We start from the raw sequence: 21,148 nt of genomic DNA, 5'->3' as shown, positions 1-21,148 counted from the left end.
CACAGAGCTGGCATCGACACGGAGTCGATAAAATTTAAAATGATTACATCAGCACGGAGCTGGCATCGACACGGAGTCGGTAAGACATTTTGAAAAAGAAGATTACATTTTGAATTTTGTACACCAACCCATTAAACAATTTATGCCATGATTATCCACAAATAAACTGAAAGAAATTTCATTGAACTATTGAAAATTGTTTGACAAATAGGATTTTCATTGAATTACAACTTTCAAATAACCCTGTTTTACATTCTTTTACATGGACGCTTGGATTTGTTTTGATCGTCATCAGGATTGCTGGGACAATTAGGCTTGCTTCTTTTGGTTCTAACGACTGACTCTTTGAACTCTGCTGGTCCATCTGGATACCCTAAGGTGCGCTTGTTCCACGCCTTCTCAATGAGATGCACTAACTTTTCAGTCAATGGTTCGGGAGAAAAGAATTGTTTGTGTTGAGGTAGCGAAAACTCTATAGGTACTCCGTACTGTTCTGGGATCAAAGCAGGTTGGTAAAAAGATGTCTCCTCTAGTCCGATCAAACGGACATAATAGGATCCTTTGGTACCTAAAACAGGGTAGTCCGTCATCCACCAAGGGCATCTCAAACCAATATGACGTGCAAGACGAGAATCCAACCATTTGCCCCAAGCCTTGACTGAGTTGTGACGCACTAACATGTTTCTCTTGGAAAAGTGCTCGGGCCTATACTCGAGGGTTGAAGGAATGTCCACAATTTTGAGACGGTCGCAGAGCCACATATAAAGTAGGTGAGGGCTTCCTTTGAAATCCCTTCCCTCACCCTTTTTAATGGCATCCAAACCTGAGAAGGTTTCAGCTAGAATCAAAGGTACGGGATTGGCTTTTCTAGAGAGCTGGGAAGCTATGTCTATGAAAGACTCAGGAACGGTTTGACCCTCGCTTTTGGAGGTCAGTATGTATTGGGCTAGGATTCCTAAACACAATCGATAGTCTCTAGTGGCTCTCCAAGCATCTGGCTTTACATGGATGGGATGACTGCGGGAGTGGTATGGACTCAATAAGGGTATTAAATCCAATCTCCCGTTACGGACTAAGGCCTTGGCTTCTTCCTTTGAAATGTTTAGGCCTGTGGCGAGTTCACCCGAATATCCTGTCTTCAATGAAGGCCTGACTAGAGGACCTGAAGTAGATATCCCCATGATGCCACAATAGTCTTCATGAGTAGGACACAAGTGCATATGCCCAATGTGGAAGATGTGAAGATAAGGATTCCAACGCTTAGCCATAGCGTGCAAAAGGTTCCAATCTATCTCAAACTCGTGGAAGTACAGAGCGCATCTCAACATGAATTTTGCAAAGTTGAATTTCTCTACGGTGTGCATCCCCGTGATGGTTGTTTTGACCAATTGGTCGATTGGGTTATTGCCTGCAGCCAGCATCCTGAGTTGACACAAGAAAATAGTTCAGTACATTTCCAAGGTCTATGTAAAACTACTTTTCTTTTGAAACACTTTTTTGAAAACGCTTTTCTTTTTTGAAATTTTGATTTGCATTTTGATTTAAATGGCCCAGCCTATCATGATCATTGGATCGAGATGGACTGGGTCATTATTGAATTTTTGCAAGAAATTGATTCTTTATTGGGTCGGTGTACCCATTTTAATTTCTGAAAATAAAATTTTGACCCTTGAGGACAATCATACACTTTGATCATTCACATACATCAATCGTCGAGTTTCTTTCAACAACCCGGGAACACCCGTGATAAGTTCGAGTCGTGACTTACAGGGAAGGCTTCTAGACTCTAAGCTTACTACTGCAATGCATTTTTATCTGGCCACTCTTGCCCAAGCACACCTATATACCTCTCAAGCGTACTCAATCAGACGGTACGTGGTGACTTGGTTTGATATACCGTATAGGTGACAATCTAAAACTTCAATTCACTTCTCTGAAGCCAAAACAACCAGTTTGATCCCCAGTTGAGAGGTGGCGCACGATGCTGAGCAAAGGCCCGCTTAAGTACCTCTCGTCTAGAATAGACGTAATCTATCCCCCTCGTACAGTAGGGTACAGCGGGGCAGGATCTTGCTTAGGCACTGGTTTTGACCAAGAAGTGCAATTGATGTACTTAGATTTATCTTTTATATACCTATGGGTACGAGTCAGGAGTTGTAGTTTTCATAAATGGTTTTCGCATCCCGCGAGGGGACCGACCACGTACTAGTACTACGTTGGCAATCGGGACATGTGACCGTGCGGCTTACAATAGGACAAAGGCTCAGGTCGCTCCAACATGGGTGTATCAAATACCTTTCAGAATCACCTGATCAAACGGTATTGATTCCCCAGTTTTATATACCTTACGGTACGTGATTGGAGTTGTGGTTTTCATGAATGACGTCGCATCTCCGAGGAGACCGGGCCACGCACTAGTGCCACGTTGGCTATTAGGGACATGCAAGCGTGCAATACAGTAAAGTAAACGTGCTAGTGGTGTGTGCAAATAGGATAGGGTGCGCCCGGGGCATTTTTCAGATGAGTGGGCCCGTTGGCCCGATCATAGCCTATTAGATAATTTGTCCGTAAGAGTCGCACATTCATCATCAACCAATCAATTTTTTTTTTTTTTTTTCATCATTTTTTTTTCAATTTTACGAATGAACTAATCATAAAAGGACTTCTCTTTTTTCATTATAGTCCAACCGATGATCACTTTGAATTTTCATTTTGATCAATCAAAAAGTGGTGAGCGATACGCCCTGAGTTTGAGAAAGATGATCCGTTTGATCTTTTGAAGCTTTAAAACTTAAAATAAAAATAAGTTCCAAGAGGAAAGTTTCCAAGACTAATGTAAGGAACATGTTGAGCAAAAAAAAAAAATTTTTTTTTTTTTTTAATTTAATTAATTTTTTTTTTTAAATTATTTTTTTTTTAATAAAAATTTTTATGTGCTCATTTTGAGGCACATTGCCTCTGGTTTTTGGCTTGGGCCAAAATTTTTTTCCTTTTTTATGCTTTTCTTTCCTACTCATTTTGTATCGCGACGAGACGTCAAACGGAAATGGTAGCGTAAACGATAATAAATGAGCTCAAAAACCGATTCTGAATTGTCAAAATGTTGCTGACTTTGTCACATTTGGTAGAAAATTTTGTTCTACCCCAAATCGATATGCACTAATAGCTAATCGGAGATCGGACGAGAAAGTTATGATCATTTTAAGTTCGACTGTCCATTCGGCCAAAAAAGAAGAAAAACGACTTTTTTTTTATTTTTTTATACTCATTTTGAGGCACATTGCCTCTGGTTTTTGGCTTGGGCCAAAAAAGAAATTTTTTTTTTTCATTTGTTTGGTGATATACATGCTTAAAAAGACATAATCGGGGAAATAAAGTGAAAATCGGTTTTTTTTTTTTTTTTTGTTTTTTTTTTTCAAGTGAGTAAGTAAATAAAGGAAACCTACCTAAAAAATAATTACAACAAACACAACAAGTATTGTTAGCTTGCAAAAATAAAAAATAAAAATAAAAATTGAAACATTTCCTTTTTTACCAAAATAACCGAGTTGACACGAGGGTGGAGCCTTTACTCCCCAGTGGAGTCGCCAAGCTGTAGACGCGTGATTTCGCCATTACGACGACCACATCTACAATGGTTTGGAGTCGCCACCATTCATTTTGTAAGTGGGTGTGAATGGTCACCCGATGTGCATTTTTTAAGAAAATGTGACATTTTGGCGTTTAGTGACTCACGATGGATAAAGGGGTAGTCAAACCTCGAGATTTGGGTAAGCGGCTCGGTTGAAGAAAAGGGAAGGTGTTAGGCACCCTTTCCTCCCCGCCACGTGGCGGTAACCTCAAATAATTCGATCATTTTGTTTTTTTAAAAGAAGGTGAAAAATGTGCCACGTGGGTGCATTTGTTCCCTAAGTAGGGATTCATTTTCGGCTTGATCATAGGGTCATTTCATTAATGAAAATGACCCATATGAACCTTAGCCTTGGGGCCCAACCATCAAAAAGGGTAAAATAAAATAGAAGAAGGGGGTGTTAGAAGAGGGAAAGAGTAGAAGGTTAGAGAAAGAGAGGGGGGTGTGCTTCAAACCCACCTTGTATCTTGTTTCTTCTTTTCTTCTTCTTGCTTGAGTCTTCTTGAGTCCTTAGTATAATATGAGAGTATGAGGATGGGAAGAGGTGATTAGAGAGAGTAGGGATTTCTTTTGTTTTAGTGAGACTTGTAGAGGATTTGTGAGAGAGAGTTGGTAAACTTGGTGAGAATTGGTGATGGTTGTTAGTAGAGAGAGTGTTGGGGAGAAGTTTTGTAATGAGAAGTTGGGGGCCATTTTTGGGAAGAGGAGGAGGGTATTTATAGATGTTTAGGAGTTATTTTAGGGATATAATGGGGTGAAGTGAAGAAAATGGGTAGAATGGTTATGAGTTTGAGAGAGAAGTGGGTGTAATTTAGAGGAGATTGGAGGGTATTTAGGTAAGGGGGGTTAAATGGGTGAGTTTTGACCCAAATGGTTTGGATCCTACCCAACCCATTTGGGTGGAGTGTTTGGTGAGGTAAGTTTAAGATGGTGGTTGAGATTAAATGGTGTTTGGTTTAAGAGAATGAAGGATTTAAAGAGGTGGTTGATGATATTTTGGGAGGATGAAGGAGATGATGCCATGTGTTAAAGTGGGTGGAAATGAAGGGTTGGGATAGGTTGATGGGAGAGGTTGAGTGTTTGACTTGAGAGGATGGTGTAGGTTTAGGTTGTAGATGTAGGTTTAGGTTGTAGATGTAGGTTTTGTAGGGAATGATGAGGGTAGATTAGGGGAGGTATAGGTTAGGGGTGTGGGTAGATGTGTTTGATTTGAGAGAAAAGGTGATGGGTTGATGTGTGGGTAGATGGGATTTAAAGCAAATTAATGGGGTAGGTAGTTGGGTGAGGGAGGTGAGATGGGGTGATGACATGTGTCATCTTTTGATGATAAAAGAGTGATTGGTTGATGTGGGTTGTGGTTTATGGGTTAGGGTTGTGGGTTGGATAATGAATTGGATATGGTTAATGATTTGTGGGCTTTGTAGTGTTGGGCTTGGGTTTTAGAAATGATTTTTACGAATACGGAGGCGGAGCGGTGATAGTAGAGGAGGGGTAGGCATCTCAAGTCTCACCTTTTTAATTTTTAATTTTTTTAGATTTTTGCAATCATTAATTTGATCAAAAATGCCACGTGTTGGCGAATCGGGCTTTTTAGGCCCGTTAGTGAAATTTATCGAAAATTTGACGTTTTTTATTTTGGAAGCGGAGCGGTGAATGTTGGGAAGTCGTAAGGTAGGCCGAGTCCTTTTGGTGGCCTCCTAAACCATTGAGAGGTCTTAGGGGCCTCGGTTTGGTAAAAATGTCCATTTTCAATGAGTTGGGCCCTTAAGGCCCGTTGGCCCATTTATTTGGAAAATCGATATTTTTGGGCCCTTTCGAGAAGTGGCCCGTTCAAATTGAGGTGTCTACAATATCAATTTTCAATAATAAAAAGTATTTGAAAACTCTCACGCAAACATATTTATTTATCTACTGTTCTAATATTAAAAGTGATATTAGCCCATGTTATAGTATTTCTCCCATTCCTATTCCTTAGGATTCTTACGGAAAGCACATACAGAACAAAGAGATTGCAACATATGGTTTATGATAGGTTTCACTGTCATCTGAAAATAGGGTGGTTCAACAAAGCAAATACGCAAAAGCTCAAAGAAAGGCCATTCACAAAGAAACTTCACACTGTCCCAAGACCTACAAGTGAGAAGTATACGACCCTGAAGTTAACAAATAGAAAGTTGCAACTCAAGTTTCCTCCCATATCCCTTTACAAGTACATCGATTTCTCTGTTTAATAGTAAGAACAAGATTTATTGCCCAGAACATAATCATTACTTTAAAAAACGGCCCACAGCTCATAATGCAAGATGTTTTTAGGTGTTTATCCAGTTGTTACTACTCATATTGGGTTCCCCAAATGGTTTCTAAGCATAAATCCAATGTTTGCTTCACCAAGGGAAAGATGCACACCGGTGCTTAATCACCAAGTATACTACATAATGTCACCAATGATTAAGGACCACAGATATTGAGCACTCACATCTTTTGGAGTTGAGGTGCCACCATACCACATGCCTCGTGATAAACACTAGGTATGCTACATAATGACACCAACGCTTGAGAGCTTATGCAATGGCATAGAACTCCATACTAACCCATATAAGGAGGAGAAGGTACAGTTGTAGGAGTAGGTCTCAAGCAAACAAACCCATTGATTTCTCAATCGGCTAACATTTTCTGAAAGACAATGCCACTCTGCTCTACTTAATTATATATCACTTTCCTTTCCAAAATGGACATGGACATGATGGTGATTTCTTCTAAATAAAGAAAATTGGCCACTCCACCCCCACGTTGCATATTTAGGTAAAAGAGTCACTAATAAAATGTGATGTGGCCCCACCTCTAAAATAATTTATAATTATCCTACTCATGAGTATGTCATTGGAAAATTATTTATAATGATTAGCATGTTAAGCAGTCTCACTGAATTCCTTATTACTAACTAAAATGTTTCATTAATTTCTATATAATGAAAATCATCCACTGTTTTTCATTTAATGCAACATACAAGTTAAAAGTAGCAAGGTGTAAAGAAATGGGATGATGAAAAAATGAAAAGTAGTTGAGTCCTTACATTCATGGTTAGCATCTAGCTGCACATTTCCTTCTTTAAAGTAAGGGGCTCTCACCTGAAACGAACCAAATTAGCTGGCTGGTCTTAGTTTAGGCACAACAACATACGTGTTACAAAAACACGCTCAAAGGACCTAATAAAAGCCACACAATCTAATTGATCATTTAATAACTGCTACCATTTACTATTATGATCAATCCAAAAACACCAAGAAAATTAGGGCCTTCAACATATAATGGAAGTGAAATCAATAGAGCAGAATTTGATGCAATCAAGAGAACTTTGAAGTTTGTTCAAGCTTTGGAGTTCTTAAAGAACAACTCACCAAGCAATGAAAAATATTTTGCTAAACCTCAAGCAAGATCAACCAAGAGCTTTTGCTGAAACAGGGAAAGATTGAAATCTTGCCAATAAAAAGGAAGGTCTGTAGACAAGGTGGGTCTATCAAAACTTGATTAAAAATAAACACTTCTGGAACTCTAGTCCTACAATGTGCAAATCAAAAGTTTCTATAAAAAGGGAGGTCTATAGACAAGGTGCATTTATTTTTTTAATCAGTAAAAGGGGAATTTTAATACAAAGAGGGGCAACAAATAGCATAATCTAAATATAATTCAAACATGTGATAATTCTCACCCAACTAACAATATTGGAACATTTTGGTATGTTTATGAGAATTAAAAAATATTTATAAACTAATACATGTTCTAATCCTCAATCTAAAGAACAAATGTACTTTCCTTTAGAAAATTGTTTAAAATAATATTAAGGTTTGCTCAGATATTAAATAACAAATAAAAAAAACATTTTAAAGTAAAATTGGATGGCAAAATTATCTTTGTGTTCGACATTGTAATTTAAACATAATTCAAACATGTGATAATTCTCACCCAACTAACAATATTGGAACATTTTGGTATGTTTATGAGAATTAAAAAATATTTATAAACTAATACATGTTCTAATACTCAGTCTAAAGAACAAATGTACTTTCCTTTAGAAAATTGTTTAAAATAATATTAAGGTTTGCTCAGATATTAAATAACAAATAAAAAAAACATTTTAAAGTAAAATTGGATGGCAAAATTATCTTTGTGTTCAACATTGTATCCAACATGGAAAATTCTTATAAAATGGAGTTTCATTGCTAGATAGCCAAATCTCATATTTTACATCAAAATAAGAAATGAGAAATGATAATTCTCTTTTCTAGATTTGGTGAATCAGAAACAAACTAAGCACCAAAAACACAAAAAGAATTACTAATTCACTCTATCCACTCTATTCCAAGAAAAAGCTCCACTATTCTATTTGACTTGAACTATGTTATTTCTTGTTTTTTTACCACCTATTTTAGTCTCTGATGATTGAAGAATAAATACAAGATAAACAAAAAAAAATCCAAATTCATGGTTTGTAAACCTACTCCCCTATGTTACTTAAATTTAGAAGAAATTGATGGTGTGCTAGCAAATACAGAGGAACCATGTCAAGAAACCTAAACAATTTGCATCTCAAAACCCTAGAGAGTTGAAATCAAATGGATCTAACAAGTGAGGAAAATCTAAGGGTACTTGAGATAGATTATACCTTGAAGAGTGAGGAGCACCCTAGCAGAAACTCAGCTTCCAATCTTATAGAGATGGAAACCCAAAAAGTTGAAATCCGCTTCGTCTGAGAGAGAATTTGAGAGAGATCAAAACCCTTGAGAATTGAAATCCTATTGCGTTTGAGAGAAAATCTGAAAGAGATCGAAACCTTAGAGGGTTCAATCCGATTGTGTGTGAGAGATCGAAACCCTAGAGTGTTCAAATCCGATTGCAATTGGGTCTGAGAGATATCGAAGTGTGAGACAAGATAAAATGAAATAAAACCCTAGAGAGTCGAGTGAGAGAGAAGGTAATTTGTGATGGTAAGCTGTGGAGAGAGAGAAAGTGTGTGTGTGCGCGCGCGCGCAAACCCTAGAGTGGGAGAGAACGAGAGGCAAGGACGAGAGACAGTGTCGTTCTTCTCTCAAACCGGGGAAGAAAGGGTTACTTATTTTAAAGTGGCTATTGGCACCCCAACTTTTACTTATTACTGTACGTAATTATGTAGAAACGACAGCTAAAAATTGTCGCAATTAACGACAGCTTTTAGCAGTCGTTTTTACCGTAATTTTTGCGTCGCGAAAAGTGCAATATGACGTAGTGTATTAACAACGTAAACGAATGTAAAATGTCCTAAATGATGAACTTTAATGAAAAAGATGGACTTGATTTATATAAACGAATCTAATTTCGCTTAATTTGATGGGACAATGTAGATTATTTTAGAATTTCTTTATTTTTTTTTTCTTTTTAAAAAATAAGAATAATGATATATGAAATTATAGTATTAAAAAACTCAAAATTTTAATATTTATTCACTTTCACTCAACAAATGCTGTACTTTTGTCCGAGAAGGTAGACCACAACTTCCATTTTTTGCTAGAGAGTATCCCTATATCGACCATTTCATAGGGCATAAGAGTAAAATAGCAGTTAAAAGTCAATGTACCATAGGGTATTCGCGATAAATTGATAATTAACAAAAACGGTGATTAAATGATAAATCAGTGGCATGATGCCACATGTATTGGGAAAATCGAAGTTATTGGCTACGAGAAAATTTTGGAAAAAATGAGTTAAGCAATCAAGTGTTTTGATTTTAATATCTTTCCTTTATATATGTAGTATCATAATTGATTTATCATTTCATCTCCACTTTTGTACATTGATAGTGAATTTGGACTCGTAGTATATGGCGAGACGATAATAGCTCCATCACAAGAAGAAACAATGCTATAAGGATACTAGAAGGTGACATGTACGTGGACATGTATCAAAAAGAATTTATTTATAATTTAAATTAATGATTAAAGGGTTATTTTGAAGATTACATAGTAACAAAGATATTTTTCTAATTTTTAAAATTATTCAACATGATTTTATAGGGTCGTGGAATTTCAATTTTCTTTTTTTTTTTTTTATTTATTAAAATGACTTTAATTATATTAAATTTAAATGTTGAGGTGGAGACATTTTTTGGAATCCAAATTTTTGTATTGAACCACCTCCACTTGGCCTTCTCTCATGTAATAGTAAAGATTTAGTTATTAAATGCTAGTCCTACTTGACTATCCCAATTTATATTTATTTTGTTTTAAAAAAAGCTATGTAGTTTGAACATCTGAAAGGCCTTCCTTAAAAGCAAAATTTAGCATGGACAGAACCTACCCACAAACTGGCACGAATGACATGAAATCCATCTGTAAAAAATGAGTTATAGAAAATCTATAATCTAATTATCCTACCAGCTATCTCTATCAATAAGCCAAGGTAGAAGCATTGTAATAAATACCCATTTTATAGCAGTGGACAATTAGGCCCATTTAGTTTAAGCTGGGTCCGGAAAGGCCCAATTTATTTTTAGGATTGGAGGGTTGGAGCATTTGATGGCTCTGACTTTAGTTTTGGTCAAAAGCAAAACTTCACACTTCTCTCCTCTCAGGAAGGCCAAATATGACTCTGAAAGGATATAGGTGAGAAACTATAGGTTCGAATTTCAAGCTTATCGTTCGTAGTGTGAGTTTCTCCTCCTCTTAAGAAATCCTACACGTGTAAAATTGGAAAACTATGGTTCGGATGTCAAAACTCAACGTTAGTGAGAGCTTTTCCTCTTCTCAAGAAATCCTACACGTGTAAAATTGGACTGGTTCTTGATAACTCCAATCTAAAACTGCGATTTGATTAACGAACTTAGAACATAGTCAGCTGATTAGGTTTAGGTCTTCGGGATATTTTGAATCAAATTTTTGGATTTATGAATTTTTTTTAATCTCTTGAAACTTATTATGATTTTAGGTCTCGTTTCAAAGATTTGTAATTCAAGTCGAAATTATAAAATTATAAAATTTGAATTAATTAAAATTCTAACTTATTTAAATTATCAAATCTTGTGAGATTTAAATCATCACATATATACTAATTATTGTGAATATATTGGAAAGACTAAAAATTGGTACATTGGGTTATTTATAAAAATATGATCAACCCTTGACGAATTTACAATTCCGAATCACCAATCATTTTAATTATCAAAACATGAATGACAATGATTTCAGAGGTTTTAAAGTGACAATTTCACATGTTTAAAATGACTTGATACATAATTGCCTTCAGGTCTGGGAATATTTTGATAAAAATGTTTGGTATTTGAATTTTTTTCTCTTGATACTTATTATGATTTTCAAATGTTTGCTTAATCTACAATTTAATCAACTTGTGTAACTTAATTAATTTAATTTAAATGATCTCTCATCCAAATCTATTTAAAGTATCAAATCTTTTCCTAAAGATGTAGATTATTACATATGATAATTATTATCTTTGAAAGACTGAAAATTGGTACTTTGAGAGTATGGAAATTTAACCCATAAATCTAATTTTGTGTTGTTTTCGAGTAGCGTTAGAAAAAAAAAAAACAAAAAAAAGTTACATGTAGGCTTGGCTAACCTCAAATAATTTAATAATATGAAGAAGATCGTGATGATGAGGATAACTAGGATCAGACCACGTTATTGATCGAACTTAATTCAAACTTTGCATATAGGAAAATTATTGTTGGTCAAAGTAATCCAACCATTACCTCTCACAATGTCTATAAATACCCATCTCCTCCTCCAAATTAAGAATTCACATCTTAAATTAAATCACAAGAAAGAGCAAAGCAAGCAAAGGAGAAGAAAAAGAAAATGGCACCCAAATGTGTTGGTGGTAAGATCAATGGTTTTAATAGTTTAATTTGTATTATAGAAGTATGGTGTAAGAGTTAGTATTTATTTATTTTCTGGTTTGTGTGTTAATGGCAGATGGTAAGAGTGCATGGCCAGAACTGGTTGAGGTGAAAGGAAAGATTGCTGAAGCGACGATCGAGAGAGAGAACCCAGCTGTGAACGCTATCATTGTAAAAGAAGGACAGAGTGTTATCCTTGATTTCCGTTGCGATAGGGTTTGGGTTTGGGTTAATGTGCATGGCATTGTAACTCGTACACCCATTATTGGTTAATTAGCAATAATTAAGTGTATGTTTAAAGTAATTATTTACAATTATTATCTGTAATGTTGTAACACTGTTAAAGTTTTAAGGGTGCCCCATGAAAAACTGGAGCTCATATTCTCCAAGTATGGACTGCAACTTATATAATAAGAGTGGCTTTAATAAAATAGTGTGATTGAGCTCTTTTATATGATCTCAAGTCTCTCTCTCTCTCTCTCAAATCAAGCGTAGATTTCTTGGCCAGATCAGATTTTGAAAATCAAAATCAGCCCCTACCCCCTCAAAAAAAAAAGGTTTTGGTCCATGACTTTTAAATTGGATGACGATCTTGTTGGGTTTTTGAACCCAACAAAATGCAATCGACGATGACGATTTGATATGAAACAATCAACGCCGCACAGCCCTTCGATCTAGGTCTGAATACCTGCTTAAGAATCACACACGGTATGCAAGATAACAATCACACACAAGCACACGACACAATGATTTACGTGGTTCGGCTATGCCTACATCCACGGGCGGCAACGGTCTGTTTTATTATATAAAGCAAAGTGAAAGGTTACAACTCAGAAAACCAGCGTTTCTGTGTTCTCTAGCAGCCCCCAAAAAAAAAACTCTATTTACTATCTTTTTTTTTTCTTTATTAATCTATCTCTACCAAAAAAACAGCAACCCGTTACTTCTCCTGATATCTCGGCAGGATAGGCACCCACGTTTTTTCTCATGTAAAGATAAGAGAGAGAGAGAGATAAGGGAGAAAGAGTTGTGTTGTTGTTGGACTCTTCCAACACCAATCTTTCCACCGTTTCATAATTCGAGTCAAACTCAACAATCTCCACCTCTTGACAAAGAATTACAAGCTACTACCAATCACCAATACCATTACCACCATGTTCCAAAGAATCACATCCTCCACCGAGGCAACTATACTTCACACTAGGAGTCAAAACAAGACCATACAAGGTCACTATGTCCCGAAAGACCCAATACCCCTTATGGGGTCATCAACAATGAGAAACACGAATCAAGTTCAAGCAATGAGAGAATTTGATCCCAGATACAATTTTGGTCAACATGTCCGCTGGATTGTCCTTGGTGTCGATTTTTTCTAGTAAGACCTCACCATCCTCAATGATATCACGAATGTAATGATACCTCACATTGATATGCTTCGTTCTGGCATGATACACTTGATTCTTGGCTAAATGAATAGCACTCTGACTGTCACAACTGACAGACACAACTTCTTGTGAAATGCCCAAGTCACCAATCAAGCCCTGAAGCCAAACAGCTTCCTTTACTGCCTCAGTCACTGCCATGTACTCAGCCTCTGTCGTAGACAACGTAACTGTAGCCTGTAACATAGACCTCCAACTGATAGGAGCCCCACACATAGTAAAACAATACCCTGACGTAGACCTCATCCTATCCAAGTCACCAGCATAATCAGAATCGACGTATCCGTAAACCTGCATCTTCCTCTCTCTCTGGAAGATAAGACCAATATCTATGGAGTCACATAGATAACGGAGAATCCACTTCACTGCTTGCCAATGCTGCTTTCCCGGGTTACTCATATACCGACTAACAACACCAACAGCTTGAGCAATGTCTGGACGTGTACACACCATAGCATACATTAAACTCCCCACTGCACTAGCATAGGGTACCTGTGACATGTACTCTCTTTCTCCTTCTGTAGTAGGAGACATCTTCCCTGATAACTTGAAGTGGACAGCCAATGGTGTGCTAACTGCCTTAGAATTATGCATCTTAAATCGGTTAACAACCTTTTCTATATATTGTCTCTATGAGAGACACAATCTGCCCTTCTCCTTGTCACGTTGGATTTCCATCCCCAATATCTTCATGGCAGCCCCTAAATCCTTCATCTCAAACTCCATGCTCAACTTAGACTTCAGTAAGTCAATCTCATGTTTATTCTTCGCAGCAATCAACATATCATCAACATAGAGTAAGAGATAAATATAAGAAGTATCATTGAGTTTCTTGTAGTAAACACATGGATCGTACTTACTACGTGTGTATCTCTGTTTTTTCATGAATGCATCAAAACGAAGATTCCACTGCCTTGATGCCTGTTTCAAGCCATATAATGACTTCTTGAGCTTACACACTAAGCTCTCTTTCCCAACAACTCTATAACCATCAGGCTGTGACATATAAATATCCTCATCCAAATCACCATGCAAGAAGGCCGTTTTGACATCTAACTGCTCGAGCTCCATATCAAACTGCGCCACCAATGCTAAAAGGACCCGGATGGAAGTGTGTTTCACCACTGGAGAGAAGATCTCATTATAATCCACACCTTCCTTCTGTGCATATCCCTTAGCCACTAATCTTGCCTTGTAACGTACACCTGAAATTTTTTCATTGGGATTTGGAGAACCATCTTTTACTGTATAAACCCACTTGCAACCGATCGCCTTCTTCCCATGTGGAAGCTTCACAAGCTCCCATGTATGATTCTTATGAAGAGATTTCATCTCTTCATCCATGGCTGCCCTCCACTCCTTACCATGTGTGTCTGACATAGCAAGCCTATATGAAGAAGGCTCATCACCAACCGCCATTGATACATATGAAACATAGTCTTTCAAATAACTTGGTTGATGCTTATTCCTGGGTTCCCTCCGTTCTGCTAAAGATGGCTCACTTTCTTGTTCTTGTTGTTGTATAGGTTCATCTATAGAAACACCCACCTCGACATCTGTATCAGCCCCATCAACATTAAAATCACTATCATCACCCCCTGTGGATGAAGAATCTCCTACATCTGTTGTAGTACCATGATCTAAAGTATCTAAGGGCTTAGATGAAGATGGCTCTGTGACATCATGAGATGGTGTCTTTGGAGCACCAAACTCCACCTTCAAAAAATCATCCACTGTATCATCACTGCTCGGACCCTCCTGAGAATCCCATCCTGTAAATCTGTGAACACTGATCATAACCTTTTCATCAAAGGTAACATCACGACTAATCACAAATTTATGTTCCTCGGGGCACCAAAGCCTGTACCCCTTAACTCCATCTGGATAACCAAGAAATATCGCCTTTTTGGCTCTCACACCTGTCTTGTCATCCCTGTCATGGAAATATGCCGGACAACCAAATACATGTAAATTAGAATAATCTACACAATGACCAGTATATACCTCCATAGGCGTTTTGAACTCAATGGCTGTGGAAGGACTTCTGTTCACGAGATAGCACGCCGTAGTAACAGCTTCAGCCCACCAAACTTTACTCAGTCCTGCATTAGACAACATGCACCGTGCTCTCTCTAGCAAAGTACGATTCATCCGCTCTGCTACTCCATTCTGTTGAGGTGTGGACTTCACTGTGAAGTGTCAGACAATACCCTGCTCTTCACAAAACTGTTTGAGAGGATCTTCTTTGTATTCTCCACCATTGTCAGAACGTATGCACTTCACCATTTTACATGTTTGTTTTTCAACCATGGCCTTCCATATCTTGAAAATACTAGTGACTTCATTTTTATGCTTCATGGTGTACAACCAAACTCTCCTCGAGAAGTCATCTATAAAAGTCACGAACCACCTCGCACCGCCCTTAGAAACAGTCCTATTTGGGCCCCAAACATCCGAATGGATGTAATCAAGAATACCTCTAGTGCGATGAACACCCGTGCCAAAAGAAACTCTGCACTGCTTCCCAAAGATGCAATGCTCACAAAAGGCCAGCTTGCACGTCTTGTCCCCGCCAAGCAAACCTCGTTTGCTAAGGATGTCCAGACCTTTAGAACTCATGTGCCCTAACCGCATATGCCATAACTGTGTCTGGTCCATCTACTTCTGACTTACTGCTTGAGCTACCATAGCTTCACCTGTTTCTGCACTCCCACATAGAAGATACAAAGTCCCATGAAGTTCTCCTTTCAAGATGCATTTGTCGCCCCACATGATTCTCAGGAAACCACCGCCCCCTGCGTATCTGTATCCCATGGCATCAAATACACCAACTGAAATCAGACCTCTTCGCATGTCTGGCACATGCCTAACCTCTGTCAAGGTACGAATAGCCCCATCATGACATCTAATCCTTACTGTCCCTACACCTACAGTCTTGCAAGCACCATCGTCTCCCATCAAAACTGTACCTCCATTCACTGCCCTATATGTAGTGAACTGCTCACGGTATGGACATATATGAAACGAAGCTCCCGTGTCTAGAAGCCAATTCCCTGCACGAAACTCATTCTGGGTAGCGGTCAACACCTCATAACTCAAACTGCCAATATCTGTTGCAGCCACACATGAATCTATCTCTGCGATGGATGCGCTGTCTGAAGAGTCATTTGCCTTTTTCTTTTCTTCCTTAGCCAAACGCTTAGGACAATCTGCAATGTGATGACCTGGTTGCTTACAAAAGAAGCAATCCCCTTTCTTGCCTTTTCCTCTAGACTTGGAACGATTCCTGTTACCTTGGACCCTTTGTGCAGGTCTACCTCTATTGACATACATACCTTCATCAGGCTTCTCATATGCAGAACTCCTCAACGCCTTATCTTGTAAGGCAGCCACAACCTCGTCATAAACAAGCTTGTCTTCTTTCTCTTTGGTTCCACAAAGATTGTCAATAAACGCATCATAGGAATGAGGTAAACCACACAACAATATCATGGACTTGTCTATATCATCCAACTTAAAGTCTATATTCTTCAAATCAGTCAAGACCTTATTGTACTCATTGATATTGTCGATTAGGGACTTCCCGGGGTCTATACGGAATCCGTAAAGTTTCCGTTTCATGTATAACTGTGTCAATAAGCCTTTCTTCAAGTAAATCTTTTCTAGTTTTTCCCAAAGATCTTTCGCCGTCTTCTCATCCTTGTACTGTTCTGCCAAGTCGGGTATAAGACTCAAACGTATGGTGGATCGAGCACACTCGTCCAACTCCACCCAAGCATCCTCATCCCACTTCTCGGGTAAAGGATTGGGTTTCCCACGTAAAGCCTTTGATTGCTTCACATTCACCAAGATGTCTCTTACCACAGTCTGCCATTGTGAAAAACTGTTCTTCCCATTGAATTTGACGATGTCAAATCCATGAATTCTTGCAACCTTCGATGAACCCGCTGATTCAGTCATTGATTAAAAAAAAACAAATATCAAACACACCCCGGAAGTGCTCTGATACCAATTGTTGGGTTTTTGAACCCAACAAAATGCAATCGACGATGACGATTTGATATGAAACAATCAACGCCGCACAGCCCTTCGATCTAGGTCTGAATACCTGCTTAAGAATCACACACGGTATGCAAGATAACAATCACACACAAGCACACGACACAATGATTTACGTGGTTCGGCTATGCCTACATCCACGGGCGGCAACGGTCTGTTTTATTATATAAAGCAAAGTGAAAGGTTAAAACTCAGAAAACCAGCGTTTCTGTGTTCTCTAGCAGCCCCCAAAAAAAAAAACTCTATTTACGATCTTTTTTTTTTCTTTATTAATCTATCTCTACCAAAAAAACAGCAACCCGTTACTTCTCCTGATATCTCGGCAGGATAGGCACCCACGTTTTTTCTCATGTAAAGATAAGAGAGAGAGAGAGATAAGGGAGAAAGAGTTGTGTTGTTGGTGGACTCTTCCAACACCAATCTTTCCACCGTTTCATAATTCGAGTCAAACTCAACAGATCTCTAAAATTTCAAATTCAGATTTAACCATGAAAACTTTAAGGGAGAATTTCAGAAGTTGAAATAATTCACATCAGATAAAATCCCATAATTTTGAAACTCGTGAGCATAGTAACAAAGTTTGGATTCAGTGAAGGGTTTAATTTGATTAATTAAGGAAGTTTCAAAATATTTTAGTAGATTTGTTACCAAAACCAGCCATTTTCAATTTCTTTCTAAATCCTATCTTCTTCTTAATGTTTGAATGTTGAAAAAATTAATGAATCACTTGAGGGATCGTCAATTTGCCAAATTATTTGACTTAACATTTAATTTGGAGAATTTTACTATTTTTTGAAAAATTCAGAGAATTTTGTGACTGTGGTTGTGGGTCGATTCAATACTGATGGAACCAATAAACTCACCAAATGAACTTGGAAAATTAACAAATCACTAGTCAACTTTGCCAAATGAGCTTGAAACTTAACCATCAGGGTTAGAAAACTTGGCTGAGTATTCAACTATAATAATATTTTGGTGGAGAACAAAAATAAATATTTTTAATAATATTGAAATCTAAAAACTAATTTTTAAATTTTATAAATTTAACATATTCTTGCATAAGTAAGAGGATGAGCATCGCTCAAATTTATAGATTTTCCTAGTGTTCTAAAATTTATTATGGAATCTTTAAGATGAGAGTTACAAACATCAAAGGAGGGGGACAGTCACCTGATCAGCCCTCAGAAGATTACTTTGGCACATATACCTCCAGCATTGCTTCTAATTCAATTCCATGGTTACAAGTGTACTAAAAATTAAAAAAAGCAAGAGTGATTGGCTAGTGGAGAGAAATTTCTGAGCGGTCTAAGAGATTGGATTTTATTTTATTTTTCTTCAAGACACATGGACACCATGCCAATGGTTACTCAGCTTAATTAGCACATAGATTTCGAAACCTCAAATCTCTGTTCACATCATAAGTAACCTTTCTTAAGCCAACTTTCTTTACTATAATCAAATTGTTTAAAGACCACTTAAGGAAATTGTTTAGGAAAGTTTTTTTTTTTTTAATTTCATTTTTTTGTTAAAAGTCATACCAATATCATGTTTGACAGTTTGAACCACAATACCATTTATTCTATTTAATTTTCAAAATAGTAGAAGATTTGACTTCGAATAGAGTGAAATGAAAAAAAATAGGTTTAATTAGTCAACTCAAATCTTTGTGATAAGGCTTTATTGGCTTTATTGATATGACCTACACTTCCAGATTTTTTTTTTTCTTGGTGGGTCGCATGCACCTTCCCACCCTGTCACGCGACAACAGGTAACCCTTACTATCTCAGCTAACCCTTGGTGGGTACGTACACTTCCACTTATACACTTGTATTTCATACTAAATTTTCTCTTAACAATGTGTTTTAGATAAGATTATCTATTAACAATTATTACTCTTCATAATTCAAATGAGAAAATGTCACATATCTACCACTTTATATTTAAAATATTGAAGGTTGGTAATTAGTGTGTACGACAACTCAAGTAAAATCCCAAAAATTCAACCCATTTAGTTCTATGACTGACCCAGCATTCACCCTGCTCAGATTGAAATCCAACAATATATTAATAATTCCTGTAGGTCAAAAAAAAGGTGCTTGGTAATAAATTTGAGGGTGATTTAGGTAATACCCCCTACAAGTTTTGCTCAATATTTGAGATGCCCCTGTGATTTCAGACAATGATATGCCCCTTGAAAATGACCTACATGCCCTTATTTCAACCTAATTATCAAATCTTCAGTCGCTAGGGTAAATTTTTTTTACCATTCGACCTTAAGATTCCATCTCTTTAAACCTTACTTCAAGGACAAGTAATTTGGTGAAAATCTAGGATTTTCTACAAGAAGGTTATGATGAGGTTCAAAATGAGGGATTGAATATAACTTTTTAACAGAGGTTGAAAAGCCTATTTAGCTAAGAAAAAACGTTTAGGAGCATCAAGAAGATGGAATTTCAGGAAGAAAAAAAAAAAAAAACTTGAGTTTTTGGCAAGAGATTCAAGGAGAGGGTATTTAAGTCATTTTCTGTCAGCCTTCAATAATAGACCGAGATCAAGGGACATATTGTCTGTTTGATAATACAAGGTTTCCACAAATATGGACTATAAAATTTGAACACCAAATCGGTTTGTTGGTCAAAATACGCCAACAATAAGCTCTCACAATACTGTTCTATAAATACCCATATCCTTAGAAGAACTCTCAAATCACAAGGAATAGCAAAGCCGAGAGAAGAGAAAAAATGGCATCTGAATGTGGTGGAGGTAAGATTAAGATCAAGTTTAAGTAGTTTATATATATGGTAAAGCGTCCAGAAACCCTAAAGAAAGCCAAATATTGTGCCCAACATTTTTCCAAATAAAGGTTAGAAGTTTCAAAATGGGCTGATTTTTTGTGAGGGTGATTTCTATGATGAAGAGATCATCCTCACCAAAAATCAACTCATTTTAAAACTACTGACCCTAATTTACATGTTGTAGAATCGTGGACTGCTTGATTTTTGTAAATCACTTTTGATGCGGTTAAAAGTTTCGGAATAGCTAATTTCAATGAGGATGATATCCTCATCATAGAGATCATCTTCACAAAAAAATCAACTCATTCCAAAACTTTTAACCCATACATTGAAAAAAATGTTTAGCTCACTTTAAGGCTTTCGAACACCATCTATATATAATTATATATAGATATGTGGTGTAAGAATACGTGTTTAAATATATGTTAATTAATGGTAGATGTCAAGAGTGCATGGCCAGAATTGGTTGGGGTGCAAAGGAATGTCGCTAAAGCAACGATCGAAAGAGAGAACCCATCAGTTAATGCGATTATTGTGTTAGAAGGATCGTTTGTTACTCTAGATATCTGTTGCGATAGGGTTAGGGTTAGGGTTTGGGTTCATAGCAATGGCAGGGTAACATGAGTGCCCGTGATCGGTTAATTTAGGCTATACAAGCATATGGTAAAATTAATAAAAAGTAGTTCTTAATGTAATATTATTGTTAATGATGTGATGTGAGAAATGAAGCAAGCGCCACTTGTCAGCTAGCTTAATTGGCAAAGTCGTTATAATGATGATACCATAGACTTAAGTTTGATATTGAGTTGCTTATCTCATTAAAAACAAGCCTATTACCCAAAAAAGAAAAAAATTGAGATATACATTTGGAGAATCTTGATTTATTTTATGCATGAGGATGATCATGCATTTCTCTTGAGACTATATCATTAATATTGGACAATATCAAGTCCACCAACCACATACCACGTCATGACCCCACTAATTACCACTTATTACCTTTTTCTTTATAGACCACTTTCTCTTTATAGGTATCAAAGGCGTTCTAGTTTTGGAAGCCGATTCTGTATAACACACATTCCTGTAGCAATCTGTATCGCACTTTGAATGGTTGGAAGAGTTCCTCATTAGCGATAGAATTAGATCTCACTACTTAAAATCTGGGGAGATCATTAGCTGTTCATTTTTAAAGACTTGGATCTCAATAAAAAAAGCATGTTTTTCGAATTTTTTTATATCAGATCTAAGTCGTGGTCACAAGAGGCTGAGATGTTGAATTTTTTTTTAAAATACCTCTCTCCCATCCTTTGAAAGTGCATTACAAAGTTGCTAC

The 21,148-nt window shown here is 37.0% G+C and overlaps 1 protein-coding gene and 2 long non-coding RNA genes across 11 annotated transcripts in view; 1 reads left to right on the top strand and 2 right to left on the bottom strand.

Annotated features, from left to right (window-relative positions):
* LOC147402157 (uncharacterized) overlaps positions 1-8,698 on the bottom strand; it is a 28,652-nt gene extending 19,954 nt beyond the window's left edge. For all 9 annotated transcript variants that reach the window (XR_015178822.1, XR_015178823.1, XR_015178826.1 and 6 more), the window contains exons 1-2: positions 8,295-8,698; positions 6,705-6,759 (exon numbers count right to left, since the gene is read on the bottom strand). This is a non-coding gene — a long non-coding RNA (uncharacterized LOC147402157). The remainder of the gene's footprint in view (positions 1-6,704; positions 6,760-8,294) is intronic.
* LOC147402158 (uncharacterized) lies at positions 168-4,749 on the bottom strand. The gene is made up of 2 exons (XM_086443688.1): positions 4,091-4,749; positions 168-1,422 (listed from the first exon to the last, which is right to left on the bottom strand). Exon 2 carries the CDS (start codon positions 1,419-1,421, stop codon positions 249-251), a length of 1,173 nt encoding a protein of 390 aa, XP_086299814.1. The 5' UTR covers position 1,422; positions 4,091-4,749; the 3' UTR covers positions 168-248.
* A 2,662-nt stretch (positions 8,699-11,360) lies between the features above and the next one.
* LOC147402156 (uncharacterized) lies at positions 11,361-11,700 on the top strand. The gene is made up of 2 exons (XR_015178245.1): positions 11,361-11,500; positions 11,596-11,700. It is a non-coding gene; the product is annotated as an uncharacterized LOC147402156 (long non-coding RNA).
* The last annotated feature ends 9,448 nt before the right edge of the window (positions 11,701-21,148 follow it).

Source organism: Akebia trifoliata, chromosome 5, assembly GCF_017979445.1.
Source record: "Akebia trifoliata isolate Shusen 1 chromosome 5, ASM1797944v1, whole genome shotgun sequence".
Classification (NCBI taxonomy): Eukaryota; Viridiplantae; Streptophyta; class Magnoliopsida; order Ranunculales; family Lardizabalaceae; genus Akebia; species Akebia trifoliata.
Note: the sequence above shows the minus strand (reverse complement) of the source record. Positions and strands in the feature narration are given on the sequence as shown.